The sequence below is a fragment of the Pristis pectinata genome, chromosome 24, assembly GCF_009764475.1.
Source record: "Pristis pectinata isolate sPriPec2 chromosome 24, sPriPec2.1.pri, whole genome shotgun sequence".
Taxonomy (NCBI): domain Eukaryota; kingdom Metazoa; phylum Chordata; class Chondrichthyes; order Rhinopristiformes; family Pristidae; genus Pristis; species Pristis pectinata.
Window position 1 is genome coordinate 16,960,225 of NC_067428.1, and position 22,304 is coordinate 16,982,528.

Sequence of the window (22,304 nt, forward strand, 5' to 3'; positions counted from 1 at the left end):
ACGTTTCGGATGCACTTCCGCCATACTGGGAATGAAACCCCAAGTGGGAAAAAGTGTAATAGAATGAGTCTATGTCAAGAACGCCCCCATACACAGCCATGGGAGACCCAGCTTAGGGCTATTCCAACACTACTTCACTCCTGCATGTAACAACTGGTTTACGAGCACTACCTCCCAGACATGCAGGTACTCGTTATGTGTACTTCTGTAACATCTTTAACATTGCAAAACATCTCCAAAGAATCTACAGGAACATTGACAAACATTGGAGACACAAGAGACTGCAGATGCTGGAATCTGGAGCAAAAAACAAACTACTGGAGGTCAAGCAGCTTCTGTGGAGACTAAGGAATAGTCGACGTTTTGAGTCGAAACCCTACATCCGGATTAAGAGTGAAGAGGGGAGATAGCAAGTATAGAGAGATGAAAGGGAGGGGTGAGGCAGGAGCTGGCAGGCAATAGAGCAGAAAGCAGCAGAAACCACAGAGGGGGAGCAGTGAGAGCTGGAATCACAGAATTCCCGTTGAAGGGCGGAGGATGTGGATATAATGTGGATTCACTTATGGATATATTAGGACAGATAACCAAAAGATTAGGCAAAGAGGTAGGTTTTAGGAAGCATCTTAGAGGTGAAGAAGCAGAAAAGTTCCAGAGCAGCTCCTGGGCAGCTAAGAAACTGCAGATACTGGAAACCTGAGAAAACTGAAAATGCTGGAAACACTCAGGCAGCATTGGAAAGAAAAAAAAGTTAACGTTACAGGTCAAAGATCCTTCGACAGAAATGGAAAAGAGAGAAAGCAAGTTGGTTTTAAATTGCAGAGGTTGGGGAGGAGACCGAGCAGATGGATTGGACAAAGGGAATATCTGTGATAAGGTGAAACCAAGTTTGCCATGATAATTTGGAAATTAGGTCCCTTGTTAATGGGAACAGCTGGAGAATCTGAGCAAAGGAAGATAAAAGCTATGAAATGAGGGCAGTTAGTGGGGGAACACAACCCTCTATAGTAGACATGCAGGGTGCGGGACATGCCTGGCAAATCAGGCTGTGCCAGTGCCCGACCAGCTGAAGGCAAGGCTGCCAGGGTCAAGCAATAACAAAAGAAAAGGGCAAAATCAAATCAGGATTAGAGGAAGCAGAGATCAGGGCATTATAAGGAGGGGAGTGAGACCAAGGAGAGTTTGAAAATAAGAATGGGAATTATAACAGCAACGTGTTACATAACTGAAACCCTGTGCAGGCCAATGAGCTCCAGGCTGATGGATAACCAGGACTTTTTAGATGGGATACTGGCTGCAGTATTTTGGACATTCGATTTAATGGAGGGTGGATAGAAAGGTTCCTATCAGAAGATCATCAGAATGGTCAAGTATAGAGACAACAGTAGATAGGCTGCAGAGGAGAAAATAAATGGATGTAGTTTGAAGCTGAGAGCTCAGACGTGTGGGGTCTGCTCCAGTATCAGAGGGTGGAGATATTCGGACACCCAAAGTTTGGTCAAAGAGGTAGCTTTCGAGGAGAACCTTAAAGTAGGTGAAATCACTACAGACATCTTCATTAGAGGGAATGTTTGAGCTTGGGACCTTGGCAGATGAAGACACAGCCATCAATGGTGAAACACTTAAATTCAGGGATTTGCAAAAAGACTGGAGTAGAAGTTGTACCAAAACCTTGGAGGGCTGTGGGATTGGAGGAGACGAGAGACTAAGGGTGCGGTTTAAATCTCTAACCACGAGCACCTGGGGATATGCAAATTCTGGTGCTGACAGACATTACTGCTTTGGGATTCATCCACCTGCGAGATTAGATTCCCTCCCCAAATTTAGCTAAATGGCTGGAAGCAAAGGATACGATTGATGAGTGTTTTTATCAGCTTCCACAGTTCTCTGTAATATATGATAATGATTTAGATTAAAATATGATAAGGTAGTTTGCAGATGATACAAAAATTGGCTGAGGGTCTACAACAGGGAGGATGTTAGCAATGTTACCATTCATTTCAAAAGGACTAGAATATAAAAGCAAGGATGTAAAGTTAAGGCTTCATAAGGCATTGGTCAGACCACATTTGGAGTATTGAGAGCAGTTTTGGGCCCCATATCGAAGGATGGATGTGCTGGCTTTGGAGAGGTTCCAGAGGAGGTTTACAAGAATGATCCTGGGAATGTAACAGTTAATGTATGAGGAGTGTTTGATGGTTCTGGGCCTGTACTCGATGCAGTTTGGAAGGATTGGGGGGGGGGGGGGGTGTGGAAAATCTCACTGAAACCTACAGAACGTTGAAAGACCTGGATAGAGTGGACGTGGAGCGGATGTTTCCAGTAATGGGAGAGTCTAGGACTAGAATAGAAGGACATCCCTTTAGAACAGAGATGAGGGGGAATTTTTTTGGCCAGAGGGTGGTGAATCTGTGGAATTTATTGCCACAGATGGCTGTGGAGGCCAAGTCATTGGGGATATTGATAGGTTCTTGATTAGCAAGGGTGTCAAAGATTACAGGGAGAAGGCAGGAGAATGGGGTGGAGGGGGAAAAATAAATCAGCCATGATCGAATGGCAGAGCAGACTTGATGGGCCGAATGGCCTAATTCTGCTCCTATGTCTTATGGAAGCTGACGTAGATGGTCTGGTCATTTGGGCTGAAAAGTGGCAACTGGTATCGAAAGAAATGTATTGAGTAGGTGTAACAAGACAAGGGAATGTACAATAAATGGGAGGGGATTGAGGTATTGGTTTATTATTGTCACTTGTACCGAGGTACAGTGAAAAACTTGTCTTGCATACCATTCATACAGATCAATTCATTACACAGTGCATTGAGGTACTACAGGGTAGAAACAATAACAGAATACAAAATAAAGTGTCACAGCTACAGAGCTACAGAGGAAGTGCAGTGCAGGTAGACAATAAGGTGCAAGGTCATAATGAAGTGGATTGTGAGGTCAAGAGTCCATCTCATCATATAAAGGAACTGTTCAATAGTCTTTTAAAAGTGGGATAGAAGCTGTCCTTAAGCCTGGTGGTATGTGCCCTTAGGCTCCTGTATCTTCTGCCTGATGGAAGAGGGGAGAAGAGAGAATGACCTGGGTGGGTGGGGCCTTTGATTATACTGGCTGCTTCACCAAGGCAGCAAGAGGTATACACAGAGTCCATGGAGGGGAGGCTGGTTTCTGTGATGTGCTGAGCTGCATCCACAACTCTCTGCAGTTTCATGCGGTCCTGGGCAGGGCAGTTGCCATACCAAGCCATGATGCATCCAGATAGGATGCTTTCTATGGTGCATTGATAAAAGTTGGTGAGTATCAAAGGGGACATACCAAATTTCTTTAGCCTCCTGAGGAAGCAGAGGCGCCAGTGAGCTTTCTTGGCTGTGGTGTCTGTGTGGTTTTTGGTGATGTTCACTCCTAGCAGGACTTTGTAGCATTACTTAAAAGTAGCAGGACAGGTCAAGGTAGAGGCTAAAAAAAAAGCCATACACAGTGCTATGCTTTACTAGCCAAAATGCAGAAGATACCAGAAGGCGGTTCTGCTTAGAATATTTCATGCCTAACTCAGCCCTTTTACCTGATACGTCACAACATCCTCCTTCAATCCTATCCTATCTTTCATTCTGTGTCTGTTAAGTAGCTGTTGATTTTTCACATGGTCAGTCTGAAATACAATCAGCCATGTTCCTCTTCTCTACTAGTTAACTGTAGCTGCTGAAATGAATCATCACTCCCTTTCTTCTTCACATCACGCCTGCCCAGAAAACATTTCTTTTAGTCTTTTCTCCTTTTGTTACTCCCTCCCACATGAAACACCTTGAGAAGTTTTATTACAGTGCAGGCACTGAACAGTTTGGTGTCACTTAACAGCTCAGAGAAGCCGGGTCACACCTAGAGTTAACAACATGTCCTGAAGTAACTGTTGTTAAAAGGGAGAGCTGGAAAGGAGTGAGCTCAGGGCAAGGATCTGTGGATGAGTCCACATTCACTGAAGGTTTCCATAAGACTTTTATAGGTAAGATACCTTTATTAGTCACATGTACATTGAAACATACAGTGAAATACATCTTTTTGCGTAGAGTGTTCTGGGGGCAGCCCACAAGTGTCACCATGCTTCCGGTGCCAACATTAACATGCCAACAACTTCCTAGCCTGTATGTCTTTGGAATGTGGGAGGAAACCGGAGCACCCGGAGGAAACCCACACAGACACGGGGAGAACGTACAAACTCCTTACAGACAGCAGCCGGATTTGAACCCGGGTCGCCGGTGCTGTAAAGCGGTACACTAACCACTACACTACCATGCCTGCCCTAATCACGTACCCTGCCTACCGTGCTTTCATCAAAGAATCCTCATTAAACAGTAAGAAATACATTCTAAAATTGTGATAAAATGATGCTTAGGGACACACACGGAACACTGTACAATTCTTTTATCTAATCTAAAGGTTCTAGAGGAAGTGATATAAACATTATCATGAATGGTTTCAGCTACAAGATTTGATTGGAGAATTTGGGGTTGTTCTCCATGGAGCAAAGAAAGTTGACAGGAGGTTCGAAAGAGGTGGACAGGATCAGGGCTGGCTTAGACAAGGGAAACAGAAGGAAGTGGTTCTCATTCAGGATCGGCTCAAGAACCAGAGGACATGGTTTTAAAATTTAGCAAAAAGAAACACATGAGGGAGATGCAAGGAAAACTATATATTTTAGAGAATATAAAGGGCAGCTACAATTTGGAACTCTGGCTGTAAGTGAGGTGGAAACAGGGTCACTCAGGGCTTTCAATAGGGGACTGGACAGGGACTTGAGGAGGAATACTTCGCAGGGTTATGGGACTGAAGGGATAGATCTACTGGGAGCCAGCATGGACTCAAATAGGTGTATAGCCTCCTTCTGTACACTAATGATAGGTTTAAAATGAGACTTGCATTTCTATAGTGCCCTTCCCTACCTCAGGACACTTTACAGCGCAGAGAATATTTTTGATGTGTAGTCGGTATTGCCAGGCAGTATCTAATCCACACACAGTAAGATTGCAGATTGACCTGATAGTATGAATGGTATTGGTTGAACGTTGACCTTGGTTGGAACACCTCTACTCCTCTTCAGTTGATCCTGTTACTTCCACCTGAGAGGACAGATGGTGCCTTAGTTTAATCTCTTATCAGAAAGATAGCACCTTCAACAATGCAGTGCTCCCTCAGCATGGTACTGGAATGCCGATCTAGGTCTCGTGGTTCAACTTAAGGTGGCAGCAAAGTTACATCCTTATAATCCAGCCACTGAGGCGCAATTCAGGGCAGTACTCTTGACATTACTGCATCAGTCAACCCACAAGGAAATTGGAACTTGCCCAAACTGTACAAGGCCCCTGCCCAGAATCCTTTTCCATTATAGAAAGGAATGTCAAAGGCTTGGAAAGGAGAATAACTGGAAGGAGCTCAGGATTACTCATCAGTAATGTGGAAAAGTTGGAGAAGTTAGACTGATCTCCTTGGAGAATGTTAGAAGGAGAAAAAGGGGTTGATTTTGGCAGAATAAATAAGGAGAAACTGTTTGCAGTGGCAGGAGGAACATTAACCATTGGGCACAGATGATAAGCATACGAGATAGGAGATAGTGAATTGTTTTATGCAGCGAGTTGTGATCTGGAATGTGCTACTTGAAAGTGCAGTGGAGGCAATCGAATGGTTTTGGGGAAAGTTTGGGATTGTTTTTTTTCAAAGATCCACCACAGGCAAAATGGTCCAACTGGCCTTCTCCTGTGCTACATGATTCCAATGTCAGTCTTGGTGCTCTCTCTCTCCCCCATGTCAATAACCTGCTCCAGTGCTGGTGATCCCATCTATATGCTTGAAGCTTGACAGTCTTCTGAAACCTCCAAGGAACTACTTCCCCTTTAATGCCCACAGTTCTACAAACTCTAACTCTCAATAATGACAAGACCACCCTAACAGGGAACTGAATGCCTCATCTGAAAGAGACCCACCAGCTCCACTACTTGTGTGTCTGTTTAACCTGTGCAGGACCCTCCAACCCTGTCTCTCAATGTACTGTACCCTGAAGTGCGCTCCCATTAACTCTTCAAAAGCACACACAATCTAAGAGGTGATGCATCCTCATCAATAACATCCAACTTCACTATATTCTATCCTTCCTTGACATTAGAAATTTCCTCTCACTTCTCCCTCCAAATTCCCATTATCTGTCCAAGGCACTCGCATCCTCGTCTCTCTTGGAATCCTGGCTCCACACCATCTTCTATCCCAACATTATTTTCCACAGGAAAACTGGACTAGGAGAAGACTCATTGAGCCTGCTCCACCATTTAAAAGAATCTCTCTCAATCTTGAATATACCCCAACTTTCTCAAAGTAAAAGGTCACCATACTACCTGCCTCCTTCATTGCTTGCTGTGCACTAACTCAGTGAAGCTACACTGACCATTCCTCTGAACAGCTTAGTTTTCAGCAATTAACAAAATCTTCTATTTCTGTTCTTCCTACCAAAGTGAATAACTTCAGATTTTTTCACATTATACTCCATCTGTCATCTTCTTGCCACCTCAACAACCCATGAAAATATGGCACCATAGGGCTAGACAGCAAGGAAACAGGCCCTATGGCCCAACTTGTCCACGCCGCCCACTTGCCAGAGAGGCAGAACGGAGACCAGAGTGGTGCAAACCTGCAGAAGATCACCAAGACTGAGAAGAGCAAAACTATTAGGGGACTAAAGCACAACAGTGGGGATTTTTAAATCTAAGCATTGATTAAAGAGAGATTTCTAAAAGAATATTGGGACATTACAGCAATGTGCAGTCAGATAGTTTTCAAAAAAGACACAGAAGACAATAGATTAAAATAATTAGATAAATACTAAAATAACACTAGGAAGTGCCAGAAACATTCAGCAGGTCAGTCAGTGTTTGTGGAGGGGAAAACAGAGTTAATATTTCAGGTGAAAAAACCTTCATCAGTTAAATATTGATGTCATTTCCACACAAAATGAAACTGGAAAGCAATTAGTCAGTCAATTTCAGTAAGTGTTAAACACAATAATCAAGTGTTGCTAAAGATCAAAGAGGCAACATAAGGTAGTTAAGCCAAGCTAAACAAAAGTGATGTGGGGAAATATAGAACATTCCTTACTTGGCTATTGTAATAGATTCAACATATGATTAGCAATGACAGCACCGAGGTAGTGGTGTACAGCTGAGATTCTATTCTGTTGAGATGTCAGATCAAGGTTGCATCTACATTTCACAAGATGGATACATTGACCTGAGCATTATGAAAAGAGTGGGAAATTCTTCCAGGTTCCTGATCAACATGCCACAGAAACACACCTACTGGTCACTTGTTGAATTAGCATTTGACCTTGATGTGTATAATTTTACCTGAATACTGACTGATAGTTAGAGAAACCTTGTCTCAGAACTACTACGGGACACCAAAGCACAAGATGAAAGACGTTACACAAATTCAGCCACAGTTCTGTCTAAGAAACACAATGCTAATGACCCATTGAGTTTTTTTGAGGAGGTGACAAAGGTGAATAATGAGGGTAGGGCAGTGGATGTTGTCTACATGGACTTTAGTACGGCATTTGACAAGGACCCTCATGGTAGGCTGATCCAGAAGATTAAGATGCATGGGATCCATGGTGACTTGGTAGTTTGGATTCAGAATTGGCTTGCCCAATGGGTTGTGGTGGAAGGTTATTTCAGCTAGAGGTCTATGACCAGTGTTGTTCCACAGGGATTGGTAATGGGGCCTCTGTTTGTGATATGCATAAGTGACTTGGAAGAAAATGTAGACGGGTTGGTTAGTAAGTTTGCAGACAACACAAAGATTGGAGGAGTTGTGGACAGTGTAGAGGGCTGTCAAAGGATGCAGCAAAATACAGATCAGTTACTGATATGGGCGGAGAAATGGCAGATGGAGTCTAATCCAAGAAAGTGTGAGGTGTTGCACTTTGGGAGGTTAATAGCAGGTCTCTTAACAGCATTGACGTACAGTTGGATCTTGGAGTCCAAGTCCAGAGCTCACTGAAAGTGGCCAGGCAAGTAGATAAGGTGGTAAAGAAGGCATATGGCATGCTTGCCTTCATTAGTCAGGGCATTTAGTATAAGAGCAAGGAAGTCACACCGCAGCTATATAAAACTTTGGTTCGGTCACATTTGGAGTATTGTGTGCAACTCTGGTCGCCCCAGTACAGGAAGGATGTGGAGGCTTTGGAAAGGGTGCAGAAGAGGTTTACCAGGATACTGCCTCGATTAGAGGATACGAGCTACAAAAAGGTTTGACAAACTTGAATTGTTTTCTCTGGGGCATCAGAGGCTGAGGGGAGACCTGATAAAAGTTTATAAAATTATGAAAGACAGAGAGAGGGTAGGTGGAAGCTTTTCCCAGGGTAGAAATGTCAAATACCAGAGGACATGCATTTAAGGTGAGAGGGGAACGTTTAAAGGAGATGTGTGCGACAAAAGTTTTTATTACACAGAGAGTGGTGGGTGCCTGGAATTGCCTGCGGTGGCCATGGTGGAAGCAGATACAATAGTGGCATTTAAGAGTCTGTTAGACATGAACATGCAGGGGATGAAGGGATATGGATCATGTGCAGGCAGAGGAGATTTAGTTTAAGTTGGCATCGCGTTTGGCACAGATATCGTGGGTTGAATGGCCTGTTCCTGTGCTATGTTCAATCCCACCCAGGGCACTCCTGGGGAGGGGAGGGGAGGGGAGGAAGGAACGATGACAGGGTTGGGAAATTGGTTAGGTTATGGACAGGGCAGTGGAAAGAACGTGGATGAATTTCATAGGAAGGGAGGGAGGGAAGGGAAGGGGTGCGTGTGGGGGGTAGGGGAAAGGTGCTCGGAGGAGGGGAAGGAGGCGGGCACGAGCGAATGGGCACAGAGGGAGGGCAAATGGGGGCAAGTGGCGAGAGGGAGGTGGGGAAGGGATAGGGAAAGGAGAAAGGGAGCGCATGGGAGGGAGGAGGAGATGGGAGGGAGTGAAGTGAGTACTTGATAAGGGATTATCGCTCAGAGAAACAGGAAACTCCGGGGTGTCGTCAAAAATATTTTTAAAATTTCACTTGGATTTTAGTCGGCTTCCAATCCCTTTTGGCGAGAGGGAAATGTCCCTAAAAGATAGGGATAAGAACGAACACACTGCTTCCTCCCCACATACATATCCCCACGGGTGAAAAGTCAAAACTTGATTAGTTTTCCGAATCCCTGGGCACAGTTTATTTGTTGGGAACCCCGTGGCCGAGCTCTGTGCAGAGAGGATACACTTGAAATCATTTTCACATCTGCAACGCCCTGTGGTCGGAAGCGGCCCGGACTCTTCGTCAATGCAGGGAGCCGATAAATGGCTCCCCGAGTCCTTGATAGTCAGTCACCGACTGGCTCTAAGACCCCGCGGAGTCCCCGGGCTCTCCGAAAGCTGGAATTCGAACACGGATACATTGTGACTGTTGCCGGAAACCAGGCGGAAAACTCGCAACAAAAGTGCAACATTGTAGCCAAAGCGGAATCGCTCACCGGCCCCACTGATGGTTCCTTCAGCCCGGCACCGGACTCCAGGTCCAGGCGCTCCACTCCAGCCCGCCTTGCGAAAGCCGCTCGGCCCGTCTCAGCCCGTTTGAATCTCAGACATCCCGCGGCCCGGGCGTCGGTTTCACTCCAGATCGCTGCTACCGTGTGAAACTGATCAGTCCGACGCCTCCCGGTGCCCCTCAGTCCAGTTCGAGCCCTCCCAGTCTCACTCACTCGCGGCTTCCGGCTGCAACGACCAAACTCAACTCAAGGCTAACCCGTTTTCCTGTGCTGGCTCGGCTTCTTTCTTTCTTTCGCTGCCGGTTTCCGATGGCTGGGCAGCTCCAGTAGCGCCTTCTGATGGCCGTACACTGAATCTTCACCCCGTCTCTCCCTTGTTTGGAGGTATCGATGACTGCTGCGATAACGGGACCTCTTCCTCAAGCAACGAGGTCTAGTTACTCGACCTTGTCAGGCGGCACTTTGCATCTGGGGAATGCTTTGGATTTCAGTCACGTGGGATGAGAATGCGCCAAGTTTTATAGAAAGAGAATCGCATTTCCTCTTTTGCGCGCCTCAGGATTTTGTTTAAGAGTTAAATAAATACTTTTGAAGTGTAGCCAGGACTGCAAAACGGGAAGTCTGCAAAAAGGGGAATAGTATCATCTCACAGACATATGTTCACGAGAAAGAGAAGCATCTGGTCCTTCGAGCCTGCGCCGAATGATCTTGATTCCCATTAACAATGTTGCTGGGGGATAAACAGTGAGCAGAATAACTTCCCCAAAAGAACATTGTGGGATCTTTTACCATTGTCTGAGAGGGCGCGTACATCGTCACTTTCAACGACTCCCTTGAAATACAGCACCCAGTGTGACCCCCCTCAGAACTCTCCCTCCGACAGAGCAACCCTATCCCGACGGCAGTGCAGCGCTCCCTCAGCAAACCGTGTCCGGTTGTACAGCGCTTCCTCGATACTCTGCCAACGACAGTGTGGGTCTCCCTTAGTACTTACTATTCCTTCTGGCAGTGTGGCACACACTCGGTCCTCTCCCTCCGACAAAGCAGCGCGCCCTCAACAACATCCCAACGACAGTGTGGCGTTCGTACGACACTGCCCCTCAAATCGTGCTACGGGATTTTTGTTTTGCATTTCACTATGGGGTGACTCAGAGAGCTGCCACTGAGCCTGCAATAAGTATTTGTTAAATTGACTCATAGAGTTATACAGCACAGAAACAGGCCCTTCAGTCCAACTCATCCACGTTGACAAAGTTGTCTATCCAAGCTAGTCCCATTTACCTGCGTTTGGCCCAAAACCAGTCTAAATATCTTATTAGCATTGTAATTTTATCCGCCTCTCACAGCTCATTCCACATACCCACCACCCTCCGTCTGAAAAAGTTTCCCTTCGGGTCGCTTTTAAATTTTTCCCCTCTCACCTTAAATCTATGTCCTCTAGTTTTAGACTCCCTTACCCTGGGAAAATACAATCACCCTTTGTCTCCAATCACCAGGACGATTCTGTATCCAATTGGCTAGTTCACCCTGGATCCCATGTGATCTAATCAAAGGCCTTGTTGAAGTCCCTGCAGACAATGTCTACCCCCCTGACCTCATCAATCTATTTTCTTACCTCATCAAAAAACTCAATCAAATTTGTGAGACACGATTTCCCACGCTGATTATCTCTAATCAGTCCTTGCCTTTCCAAATGCTGGTAGATCCTGTCCTTTAGAATCCCCTCTGATAACTTTCCCACCACTGATGTTAGCCTCACCGGCTTGTAGTTCCCTGGCTTGTCCTTACATCCTTTCTTACATAAAGGCACAACATTAGCCACCCTTCAGTCTTCTGATACCTCACCTGTGGCTAAAGATGATGCAAATGTATCTGCCAGGGGCCTTGCAATTTCTTCCCTCACTTCCCACAATGTTCAAGGATACCCTTGATCAGACCTCAGGGATTTATCCACCTTAATGCACCTTAAGACTGCCAGTATCTCCTCTGTTGTAATGTAGATATGATCCAATACATCACTATTCAGAGACCATCGGAGACTGTGACCTCAATCACCTTCTCCCCCACCAAGACCTCTCGTTCCACTTTCCCAATGCTCACTGTCAAGCGCACTGGTGTATGGTCATGGACTATCCATTTATAATCCAGATCTGATATTTTTTTCTAACAATCCTATTCATGTCAGAATTGCAACAAAATATTCCCCAGAACCGACCAGTCAGGGCGTGTAATGAGGTGACATCAGCACCTTCGCGTGGGCGGACTCTCCCATTGAGTGTCAGCAGCTGGACAGATGACAGGAAGCAGTTTCCCGGTGACAGTCAAAATCCTGGGGAGGAGGGAACGAGAACACAAGGGAATTCGGAGCAGGAGTGGGCCACCGGGTCCCTCAAGCCTGCCCCTCCTTTCAATATGACCACGGCTGATCTATGCCAGCCCCAACTCCTCTTCTATTCCAGTTCTCCGTACCCCTTTATTCCTCAGTCTTTTACTTATTTATCTTCACCTTAAATATATCTAATGTTCCAGCCTCCACCACCCTCAGGGGCAGAGATTTCCAGAGATTCACCGGCCTCTCAAGAGAAGAAATTTCTACGTGCCTTTGTTTTAAATGGTTGGCTCCTTATCTTGTAGCTACAGTACGTCCCCTTGTTCGGAACTCTCTCTCTGGTGAACACACCCCACCATCTGACCTGTCAAGGCCCCTTAGGATTTTATACGTTTGAATAAGGTGACTTCTCATTTCTCTAAACTCCAAAGAATACAGACCCAAACTGTTTAGCCTCTGTTGGTAGGACAACCCTCTCATCCCAGGAATTGGCCTGGTGAATTTCCTTTGGACTGCCTCCACATTACTATATCATTTTTATTAGGTGAGGGGAGCAAAACTGTGTGCAGTACGTTAGGTGAGGTCTGACCAACACCCTGTACATCTGTAACAAAACCTCCCTATTCTTAAACTCCAATCCCTTTATAACAAAGGCTAGAAATGTCATTTGCCTCCTTAACTACCTGATTGACCTCCCTGCTTTATTTGTGACTCATGCACTAGAACACCGAGATCCCTCTGTACTTCTAGTCTCTCTCCATTTAGATTACAACCCATCTTGTGAATCCTCTACCGGTGCATGACCTCACACTTCCCCACATAACACTCCATTTGCCAGCTTTTTGCCCATTCACTCTATCTATCTATATCCCCCTTGCAGAATCACAACGTCCTCATCACAACAGGCCCTTCCACCCATTTTCATATCATCGGGAAACTTGGAAACCTTACATTTTGTTTCCTCTTGCAGGTCATTAATGTAAATAATAAACAATTGAGGGCCAAGAGCTGGGGTAGTCCACTAGTTACATCCCTCCAGCATGAAAAGGATCTATTTATTCCAACCCTTTGTTTTCTATGTGACAGCCAGTTTTCAAACCCTGCCAACATACTTCCTCCAATGCCTTGGGCTCTTAATTCATGCACTGGTCAGTGTCCTGAGGAGATGATGGAACTTGTACCTCAGAGAATGTCTGCATCCGGCGAAGTGCATGAGAAGCCTGTGCTCACGTCTGTTCAGGGTGGAGCTCACTGGTGATTCTGTGAACTAACAGGTCACCTCTGCTCACTGTCCTCTTGGAGAGGTTTACCCTGGCGTTTTGTGAGATGCCTCTGTGAGTGCATCTATTTCAGACAATCCATGTCAGCAGGTTGGTATCTTGCAATCTTCATCCCCAGTGTTGGTGAGGTATGGCTGAGCAGCCAACAGAAGAGACTCTCCCAATTACCCTAATAGACCGTTGTAGGTTAGGAGGCAAATACATCAGCCCATTCTGCCTGATCTCAGTACAGCCCAGACTTCGCCACAAAGACTCAATGGTGCCTGGGACAGAAACAGTGCTGGGTTCATCCCATATAGCTGCATCACACAGGGCTCTGGGGTGTGAAAGAAAAATTGATGTTGTACTGATACAACATAACCCTTGTCAGTAAATGGAATGATATGCCATATTTAGAGGGGCAGTAGTTGTGTGCTTGCAGAACTAGTTATGGGGAGAGAACAGAGTGGTGGTGGGGTGAAGTTATACATAGGTGTTCCACAGGAGTTGATACTGGGACCACTGCTCCTTTGGTACCCATCGATGACCTGGATTTGGTAAATAGATTTCACAATTTGTAGATGATACAATAGTTGGAAATGTCATAAATATTGAGAAGGATGCCTGCAGAGTTCAGGAGAACAGGACAGTGGAATGGGATAAACCGTGGCAGATAAAATTTAATGCACAGAAGTGTGAAGTGATCCATTTCAGCGGGCAGAATGAGGAGAAACTAAATGAGACAATCCTAAGGGGAACATTGGATTGGAGACCATGGTTATTGCAGCAAGCCAGAGAGGTCTGGAGTAATGATGCACAGACACAAGTTCAAATCTTACCACAGCAGCTGGGGAATTTAAATTCAGTTGATTAAGAATAAAAAAAAATCTTTTGTACAGAATTATTAGCTTGTTGTATAAACCCATCCAGTCTTTTAGGGAAAGAAACCTGACGTCCTTACCTGGTCTGGCTATATGTAACTCCAGACTCACAGCAATGGTGTTGACTCTCAGCTATCCTTTGAAGTAGCACAACAAAACAGCTTGGTACTTGTAGGGATACCTTCACCATAGAGACCGCTGTGGCTCAAAAAGATGGCTCAGCTTCTCAAGAGCATTTAGAGATGGACACCAAATGTCCTTGTTACATTGAATGTACAGTACAGGAGGCCATTCAGCCCAGCTGGTCTGTTCTGGCATTTTTACCCCACATGGGTTTCCTCTGTCTCTCTTCATTTCACTTTATCTTTATATCCTTCCTGTACACTCTTCTAATCCTTTCTCTCTGTGTATTTATCCAATTTCCTTTAAATCCATCTGTGATGTTTACCTCACTTGCTCCCTGTGGGAGTGAGGTCCATGTTCTTCCCATTCTCTGGGGCAGGAAATGTCCTGAATTCTCAATGAAATTTAACAAGAACTTATCAATACCAATGATTTCTAATTTTTGCTCTTCCACACAAATAGAAGCACCATCTCCTCCACCTAAACAACTCACCTCTGTCTGAGTCACCCTCACCCCTCTGCCAGCCTCAATTCTTTCCTGATAATTGCAACTCTGCTATTCTGGTTCATCCTTGTGACCTGTTTTTACACCCTCTCCTTTCTCGCTATAAATAATAGTGAACAAATTGTTTACGGTGCTCCTAATGTAACCTAACCATAGATTACAAGTTTAATGTAATTTCTGCACTTTTCAATTTCATCCTTTACAAATGAATCCATTCTGATGAAAAACACGATGAAGCTGGAGGAACTCAGCAGTCCAGGCAGCATCCGTGGAGAAAAGCAGGCGGTCAATGTTTTGGGTCAGGACCCTTCTTCAAGACTGAAGATAGGAAAAGGGGAAGCCCAATATATAGGAGGGAAAAGCAGAGCAGTGATAGGTGGGCAAAAGAGGGGAGGCAGGCTGGGCACAAGGTGGCGATAAGTAGATGCAGGTAAGAGATAGTGATAGGCAGGTGCGGGGGAGGAGGGGAGAGCAGATCCACCGGTGGGGGGGGGGTCAAAGGTCAGGAGAGAAAGGAAAAAAAAGGTAGAAAAAAAGAGGCTAGGAAAGGGAAGAAGAAGCATGGTGGGGATGGGGGGGTTGTTTTGGGGAAGGGGTGTGGGGATTATTTAAAGTGGGAGAATTTGATGTTCATGCTGTTAGGCTGCAAGGTTCCAGGACAGAAAATGGGGTGCTGTTCCTCCAGTTTGCGCTTGGAATTGTCCTGGCAGTGAAGGAGGCCGAGGACTGACATATCTGTGATGGAGTGGGAGGGGGAGTTGAAGTGACTGGCAACGGGGAGATGCAGATCGCAGTTATAGACAGAGCGCAGGTGTTCTGCAGAACAGTCACCTAGTCTGCATTTGGTCTCACCAATGTAGAGGAGGCAACACTTGGAGCACCAAATGCGGTAGATGATATTAATATCTACTGTATTCGGTGCTCCAAGTGTGGCTCCCTTAATATCATCTAGGTTCCAGCATCTGCAGTCCTTTGCCTCTCTTGAATCCATTCTGATTTGCTTATATGGCCTTCCTAAACTGTGCCCTACTTTTCATGATTTTTGTGCTTCTAGTTCGATATCCTTTTGCTCCACTTAAATCAAAGTAACAGGACCCTGTGTTTTATTAACAGCGGGATAAAGAATGAAAAGTAAGGAGATTATGCAGAACCTTTATAAATCATTGGTTCAGGTCTAGCTGAAGTATGGTGTCCATTTCAGGACCCCACACTTCAGGAGGTTATCAAGGTCAGGGGAGGGGGAAAATCGGTGAGAGATCTACTTGAGTGGTCGCAGGGATGAGGGATATCAGTTCTGTGAAGAGTCTGGGAATCTGGGGTTCTCCTCGGGGCAGAAAACACCAAGAGAGATTTCCACAAGAGTAAATAAACTGTTTCCAGTGTAAGGAAGGTCTGTAACCAGAGGGACACAAATCTAAGGTGGAAAATAAATAGCAGAGAGAAGAGAATGTTTCTAACCAAAGTTGTGATCAGGAACTTGATGCCTGAAAGGGTGGTGGAAGCCAATTCAACAGGAACTTCCAATATGAGATCGGATAAATACAAAGGGGAAAAATCCGCATGGTCGTGCAAAAAGAGCAAGGAAGTGGGTCTAACTGGGAAATCATTTCAAAGAGCTGGCACAGGAACAAGGGCTGTGCCCTCTTCCAGGGTTCTATCACTTTATGGTTCATCATCGAATAAAAGTGCAGAAGGTTGGGGTCAAACAGGAGAAGAAATAGAGGTTGGTTGTAATCTAATTAAAAGGGAAAATGGTTTCTGGGAGGCAAATGGGATCTTCCAATTCCTAAAAGTCCCGTCGTGCTCTCGAGTAAGTGTGTTTGTGGCAGACTCAAGGTGAGTAATGATGTGATACATACCATAAATTAAGAGTCAGAATAAACAATATCAATTTCGAAAGGTTGACACTTTTATTTTTGGAATGTCTGACTTACCACCTGCACCTCACCTCACCACATCTTGTCCGCTGGCTACCAATCCTCCCAACCCCCACAGGTAGCTAGGGACACCACAGTGTATCACCTCACAGTCCCATTCTGAGGTAGGCCACAGTATCCAGAACAGGGAGATGGGACGGAGCCACCATTTGGAAGTGAGATGGGGCAGTTTCTGGGGGTGAATGGCTTTAATACATTGAAGGATGGGTTAGAGTTCAGGGCGGCTGTAAATTAGGGAGGTCATGGGGGGAATCAACAACCAGTCTCTTCCAGCCTGGACATGACTCCTGAATGGATCCAGGGATAAAGGAATTGGGAAGGAGGCAAGAAGCGAGATGAAGAGTTGAGGAATGGGGAATCCCCGCTAATCCCTTCCCCTCTACACTCAACTTGTTTAACTGACCAGTTCGAGGGTTCAGGAAGGACAGAAATTGTAAATAATAAAAAAAATTAAATAATGAAAGTTAGGAAGTTGACCAGTAACCTTTGACCCAGCTCTAGAAGGCAGAGCCATAAAAGAAGCTTTAACTAAAAACAAATATAAATATCATAGAAGTGAAGATCAGAACACATAATTACAAAATATAAATACCAGCTTCCACTAACGTGCCTGTGTGGTTATAACACAATACTAAAGGATAGATACGCCTAGTCTATGTAATAGTTGGGTGTGGATATATTGTGCTGTCTTCAGCAACAGTGCTTGGTCCTTGTAACATATAAACACACATGTACAGGTTAGAACATCCATGTTCTTTGACTCATCCTCTTCCCATGGCTGAGAATCCATCTTCTGTTAGGGAGGAAACAGAATGTAGTTTATCAGAATGTCAGGATTCACACTCAGCACACATTTGTGTGCACTCACACACAAAGATGTAGTACAGACAGACACACACACACACACACACACACACACACACACACACGGCCAATCAACTGGAAATGATATGGGCACTTGGATCGATCGATCACTGCCCTGCTGCATGTGTGTTATTTACTGGTGGTTACCATTCACTTTTCCCTGGTGCCCTTGTCTGTTCTCCTTCCACTCCGTGGCTCAGTCTCTCCATCTGATCTTCATTCATCTCAAAAGCATCGTCCACATCAGTCTCAAACAGCTCCGGGTCATACTCGTAGCTCGTTCCGTAGGAATAATAGGAGAGTTCTGATTGGGCCACTGTGACATCATCTGTGTGAGGGGAGGGTGGGATGAGTAAAAAGGGGAAGGGGAGGAGGTAGAGGGGAGAGAAAACAGAGGTGTTAAGGAAGGAGAGAGGAAAAGGGAAAAAAAGAGGGGGAGAAAGAGGGCAAGATTGAATAGGTAAAATAGGATGGGAGAGGGTGTTTGAGATAGAGGATGGTAATAGAAGGAATGTCACGGGAGGAAGAGGAGAAGGATGGAACAAGAGAATCAAGAACGAGAGAGAGATGGAGAGAGATGGATAGTGGCACAATACGTTGGAGGTTGGGGAGATGTTAATGCAATGGACCATTAATAACACAGCGATCGCCCAACCACTGCTCACACACAGCGATCGCCCAACCACTGCTCACACACGTTTTTTTTAAAAAAATAATACATTTAGGGCTTGAATTTTTAGTTTAGTTCAAGAGTACTTATTTCTTGTTTCTTATTAGTGTTTGTCATTTGGGTACTTTTTGTACAAAAATATTCATTCAAGAAATGTATCAACTTCTGGTCTCCATGGAGTGCAGTCAAATTGAAATTGATAATAATTACAGACAACCCGTAATTACTGTTTTGACAGCTTTCCTTTCACACAACCATGAGCACCTTTTATGTTTCCCCCACTTCTGCGCTGCTTTTACTCTTCCCAACAGAGATTTTCAGCAATTGGTAGAAGTAGTAGGTGGTAAATGAAGATTATCTTTTTCATGTAGGGAGTGGTAGAGGTCAGGAAATCACTGCCTGAAAGACTGGGAGAGGTAAAAGCCATCACATTTAAAAACAATGTGAAGAACCATCACCTGCAGAACTACAGACTGGTGCTGAAAGATAAGAGAGGAACAGAAGAAAGAAGTAAGTACAGGAGCAGGTGATGCAGCCCCCTCAAGCTTACTCCACCATTCAACAAGGTCATGACTGATTTTCTACATCAAACACCATTTTCCTGCTATATCCCCATATCCCTTGAAATCTGTTTTGATTGCAATCAATGACAGAGCCTCCACAGTTCCCTGAGATAGAGAATTCCAAAGATTCATCACCCTCTAAGTGAATAAGTTTCTCCTCATTCAATCCTAAGTGGCCAACTCGAGATTGTGGCCCCTAGTTCTAGCCTCAGCCTCCACGCTGTTGGGGATTCTGAATATTTCAATAAGTAGCAAAAATCAAACTGCTGGAGGACCTTAGCAGATCAAGCAGCACCTGTGGAGGGAGAAGAATTTTGGGTCAAGACCCCGCATCAGGACTGTTTTTTGCTCCGGATTCCAGCATCTGCAGTCTCTTGTGTCTCCATTTCAACAAGTAGGCCTAGCCTATGCAATCTCTTTTCATACGAGAGACTCACCATCTCGGGAACCAGTCTGGGGAATTTTCACTGCGTTCCCCCTAAAGAGGATGTAGTTAGCTTGGGTAACTCATTAATCTGTTAATAAAGTTTTATCAATGGATAATAATCTTGGTCATGATCATAAACAGATCAAAGTCATAATTTTTCCATGTTTCATCACACCATTGACCAGTGCACCAGAAAGGGGATTGGTCAGTAGTGTAATAAATCATTTTGGAAGCAATGCGCAGCATTCTTAGAGCAAAATGAATGAAAATGTAAATTCTGTATGACTGACATTTACTGTTGGCGCAGGGTTTTATCAGTTTAAAATAAATAATTTTTCAACTTGGCCTTCAAAAATCAGTTAAAAATCAAACATTTCAAGACCTAAATGTATTTAATATTGAAAGTTAATACTGAAAAACAAAAGTAGAGCCATTTTCGGGTGTCGATGGGGAATATGCCCCAAGGAAACGTGGCTGTAATGGGATGTGGGATGAGGTGAATCAGGATTTGCTTCTGACACTTTTTGTTGTCCGGGTTGTTGTGGAGCTGCAGTATGTGTCTCTGACCCCCAGATGGTGCTGGTGCTCCAGCTCAGGAGGATATTCTCTCCACAGCTAGTTGGTGCGAGGACAAACTGGGAATTCCTGTAAAACCGTCAACTGGACGAGTTTCAGCTTCATGGAACTCTGAGCAAACAAGACATCCGTTTACATTTGAGACTCCCTGTAGAAACTTTGCTGATCTGAATGCACTTTATTTACTGAACTCTGTCTAACACATTAGTGGAATATTTTCAATATTCATCAACATAAATGTCAAACATTCATCTGAAAAATAGAACTGCAGCGACATTTAAACAAGAAGTTAGTATTCTGATGTTCACAAATCAAAGGCCTGCCCTATGCCATGTTGGCTAATCGTGGTTTGGGCATCGCTGAGCCTCAATATCACTGGGCTGGGAACAGGAACATTGACTGCACAGGAAGAGGTCAGTCAGTCCCTCCCTCATTTCTGCTGCTCAATTCTATCAGGTTGTGGCTGATTGGTAACTCAGTTCTGACACTCCACTTTAACCCCAGATCTCTCGATCCTCTTACCAAACACAAACCTGAGTCACCTCAGTTGGGAAGCTCCTTTCTGTCAGAGAAAGTTCCAGATTTCCAGCCTCTGAAGATGTGCTTCCTGATTTCACTCCTAAAAAATGCCTGGCTCTAATTTTAGGGTCACAGAGGAAATTTAATTTGTTCATCACATCAAAGTCGCGATTAGATCACCCATCCAAACTTCTAAATGCACAATTCAAACAACTTGGCCTTGCAGCTTAACTCTTTCAGCCTGGTATCATCCTGCCAAGTCAGCACTGCACCCCTCCCTGTCCCTGGATACTCTGCCTTCCCCCAGGTGTAGGGTCAGATGAGCTCACAGGCATTCCAGACAAGGTCTGAGCAAGGTTCCCTGCAGCCAAGTGTAACTCACCCCATATCTATTCCAGCCCCCTAGATAAAGGCCATTACTTCAGTGGTGGCTATTGAACAGTTCCCTTATACAATGAGATGGACTATGACCTCACGATCTACCTGACCTTGCACCCTATTACACTGCACTTTCTCTGTAGCTGTGACACCTTACTCTGTACTGTTATTGTTTTTACCTGTACTACACCAATGCACTCTGCACTGACTCAATGTAACTGCACTGTGTAGTGAATTGACCTGTATGATCGGTTTGTAAGACAAGTTTTTCCATGTACCTCGATACAAGTGACAATAATAAACCAGTACCAATACCTCGCTGTCAGTGATCCATATAAACAGACACCTAAATCTCTTCCTCATTCACACATCCTTTATGAAAATATTTCTATTTATTTTCTCATTTTGAAGATCTCACACTTCCACTCAATTATCCAAACTTTGAAGAGTGTGTGTGTGTGTGTGTGTGTGTGTGTGTGTGTATGTATATGTGTATATGTATATCAGGGGGTGGGGTGGGGGGTGTCGTTCTGTGCGTGTGTGTCTGTGCGAGTGCGCGCCCGTTTGCCTGCCATTTCCTCACCCAGCCCCATCCCTTTCCTCCAGTCATTGGCTAGTTCTGTGGTGCAAGAGCACGCCCTGACCTTTCTGGTCCCTAGAGCTGGACACTGGGATCAGTGGTTGTTCTGAGGTTGGCTGATGACACCAGGACCTGCCTGGTCTGTGGCCTGGTCAAATGCCACATCACCAAGCAGCTTGTGTCACATCTGGATAACATCCCTCTACACACAAATCCGTGATTCCAGAGCTGGGCTAACCTACATTTGAAATTTTCAAAGGAACTCAGAGAATGTCTTTGGCTACAAGTGCCAATCTGCAAAGCTCTTATTAAACATCAGAGTTTTGACTGTTGTACAAAGTAGTTTACAGTCTGATTTTTTTTTGCTGTGGTGTAATCACCCAAAAATTAAAACTTAAAAAGAAGAAAGCAGCTCTAAATTAACAAATCACTTCCTTTTCACCTGCCCAGAACTAAAATCACTAACACCTTTAAATTGGCAGGGATAAGTTCAAAGAATGTCTGGTTCTGTCTGGGTGGAGGCAGATTAACAAGTGAGGAAGGAGCACAGATAAGAGGCTCGTAGGCTGGAACACCCAGGCACATAATGATTACCTTAAGTACCATGTGCAGGGTGGCAGCTCCTGAGCACAGCTGGACCCGAACATCCAGGACTTGGACCCCCCTCCCACCGCCCCAGCATACGTGGCTGGACTCGGACCCTGCACTCAGCTTCAGGTCATACGGAAGCAATCTCCTTGTTGTTGATTCCTGGTGAGTGTTGGTGAGTGCCCAGACTTGCACCGTTCACTGATTCTAGTACAGCCAGAGGCCACGTAGCCCATTGAGCCTGTGCCAGCTTTTTGAAATGAGTCCTGTTTCCCAAGCCTCCCTCCACAACCCTGCACATACTTTCCCCTTTGGGTATTTATCCATTTCTTTTTGGAAAGTTCTGTTGAAACTGCCTTCATCATCCCTTCTGGCAGCGGGCTCCAGATCACAACCATGCTCTGCGTAAAGGAAATGATCCCCCTGTGGTTCTCTCATCGACTTCCTTCAACACACCCTGCAGTCACTGACCCTTCAGCCGCTGTAAACAGCTTCTCTCCACAGTAGTGTAGTGGTTAGTGTAACGTTACTACAGTGCCAGCGGCCCAGGTTCAA

General features: G+C 45.0%; 2 protein-coding genes across 8 annotated transcripts in view; both read right to left on the reverse strand.

Moving 5' to 3' along the window:
* The window catches only part of LOC127582429 (unconventional myosin-IXb), a 78,491-nt gene extending 68,619 nt beyond the window's left edge, over positions 1 to 9,872 (reverse strand). For 6 of the 7 annotated variants that reach the window (XM_052037672.1, XM_052037674.1, XM_052037670.1 and 3 more), the window contains exon 1: positions 9,536 to 9,871. The gene's annotated coding sequence lies outside the window, so the exon portion shown is untranslated. Of the gene's footprint in view, positions 1 to 9,535 lie in introns of all 7 variants that reach the window. The other variant, XM_052037673.1, reaches the window with a different exon arrangement.
* A 6,718-nt stretch (positions 9,873 to 16,590) lies between these two features.
* Positions 16,591 to 22,304, reverse strand: part of cpamd8 (C3 and PZP like alpha-2-macroglobulin domain containing 8) — a 78,686-nt gene continuing 72,972 nt past the window's right edge. Inside the window, 2 exon segments of the mRNA XM_052037784.1 lie at positions 16,591 to 17,377; positions 17,596 to 17,776. Of these exon segments, the coding sequence (XP_051893744.1) occupies position 17,377; positions 17,596 to 17,776 (182 nt within the window). The 3' untranslated portion in view covers positions 16,591 to 17,376.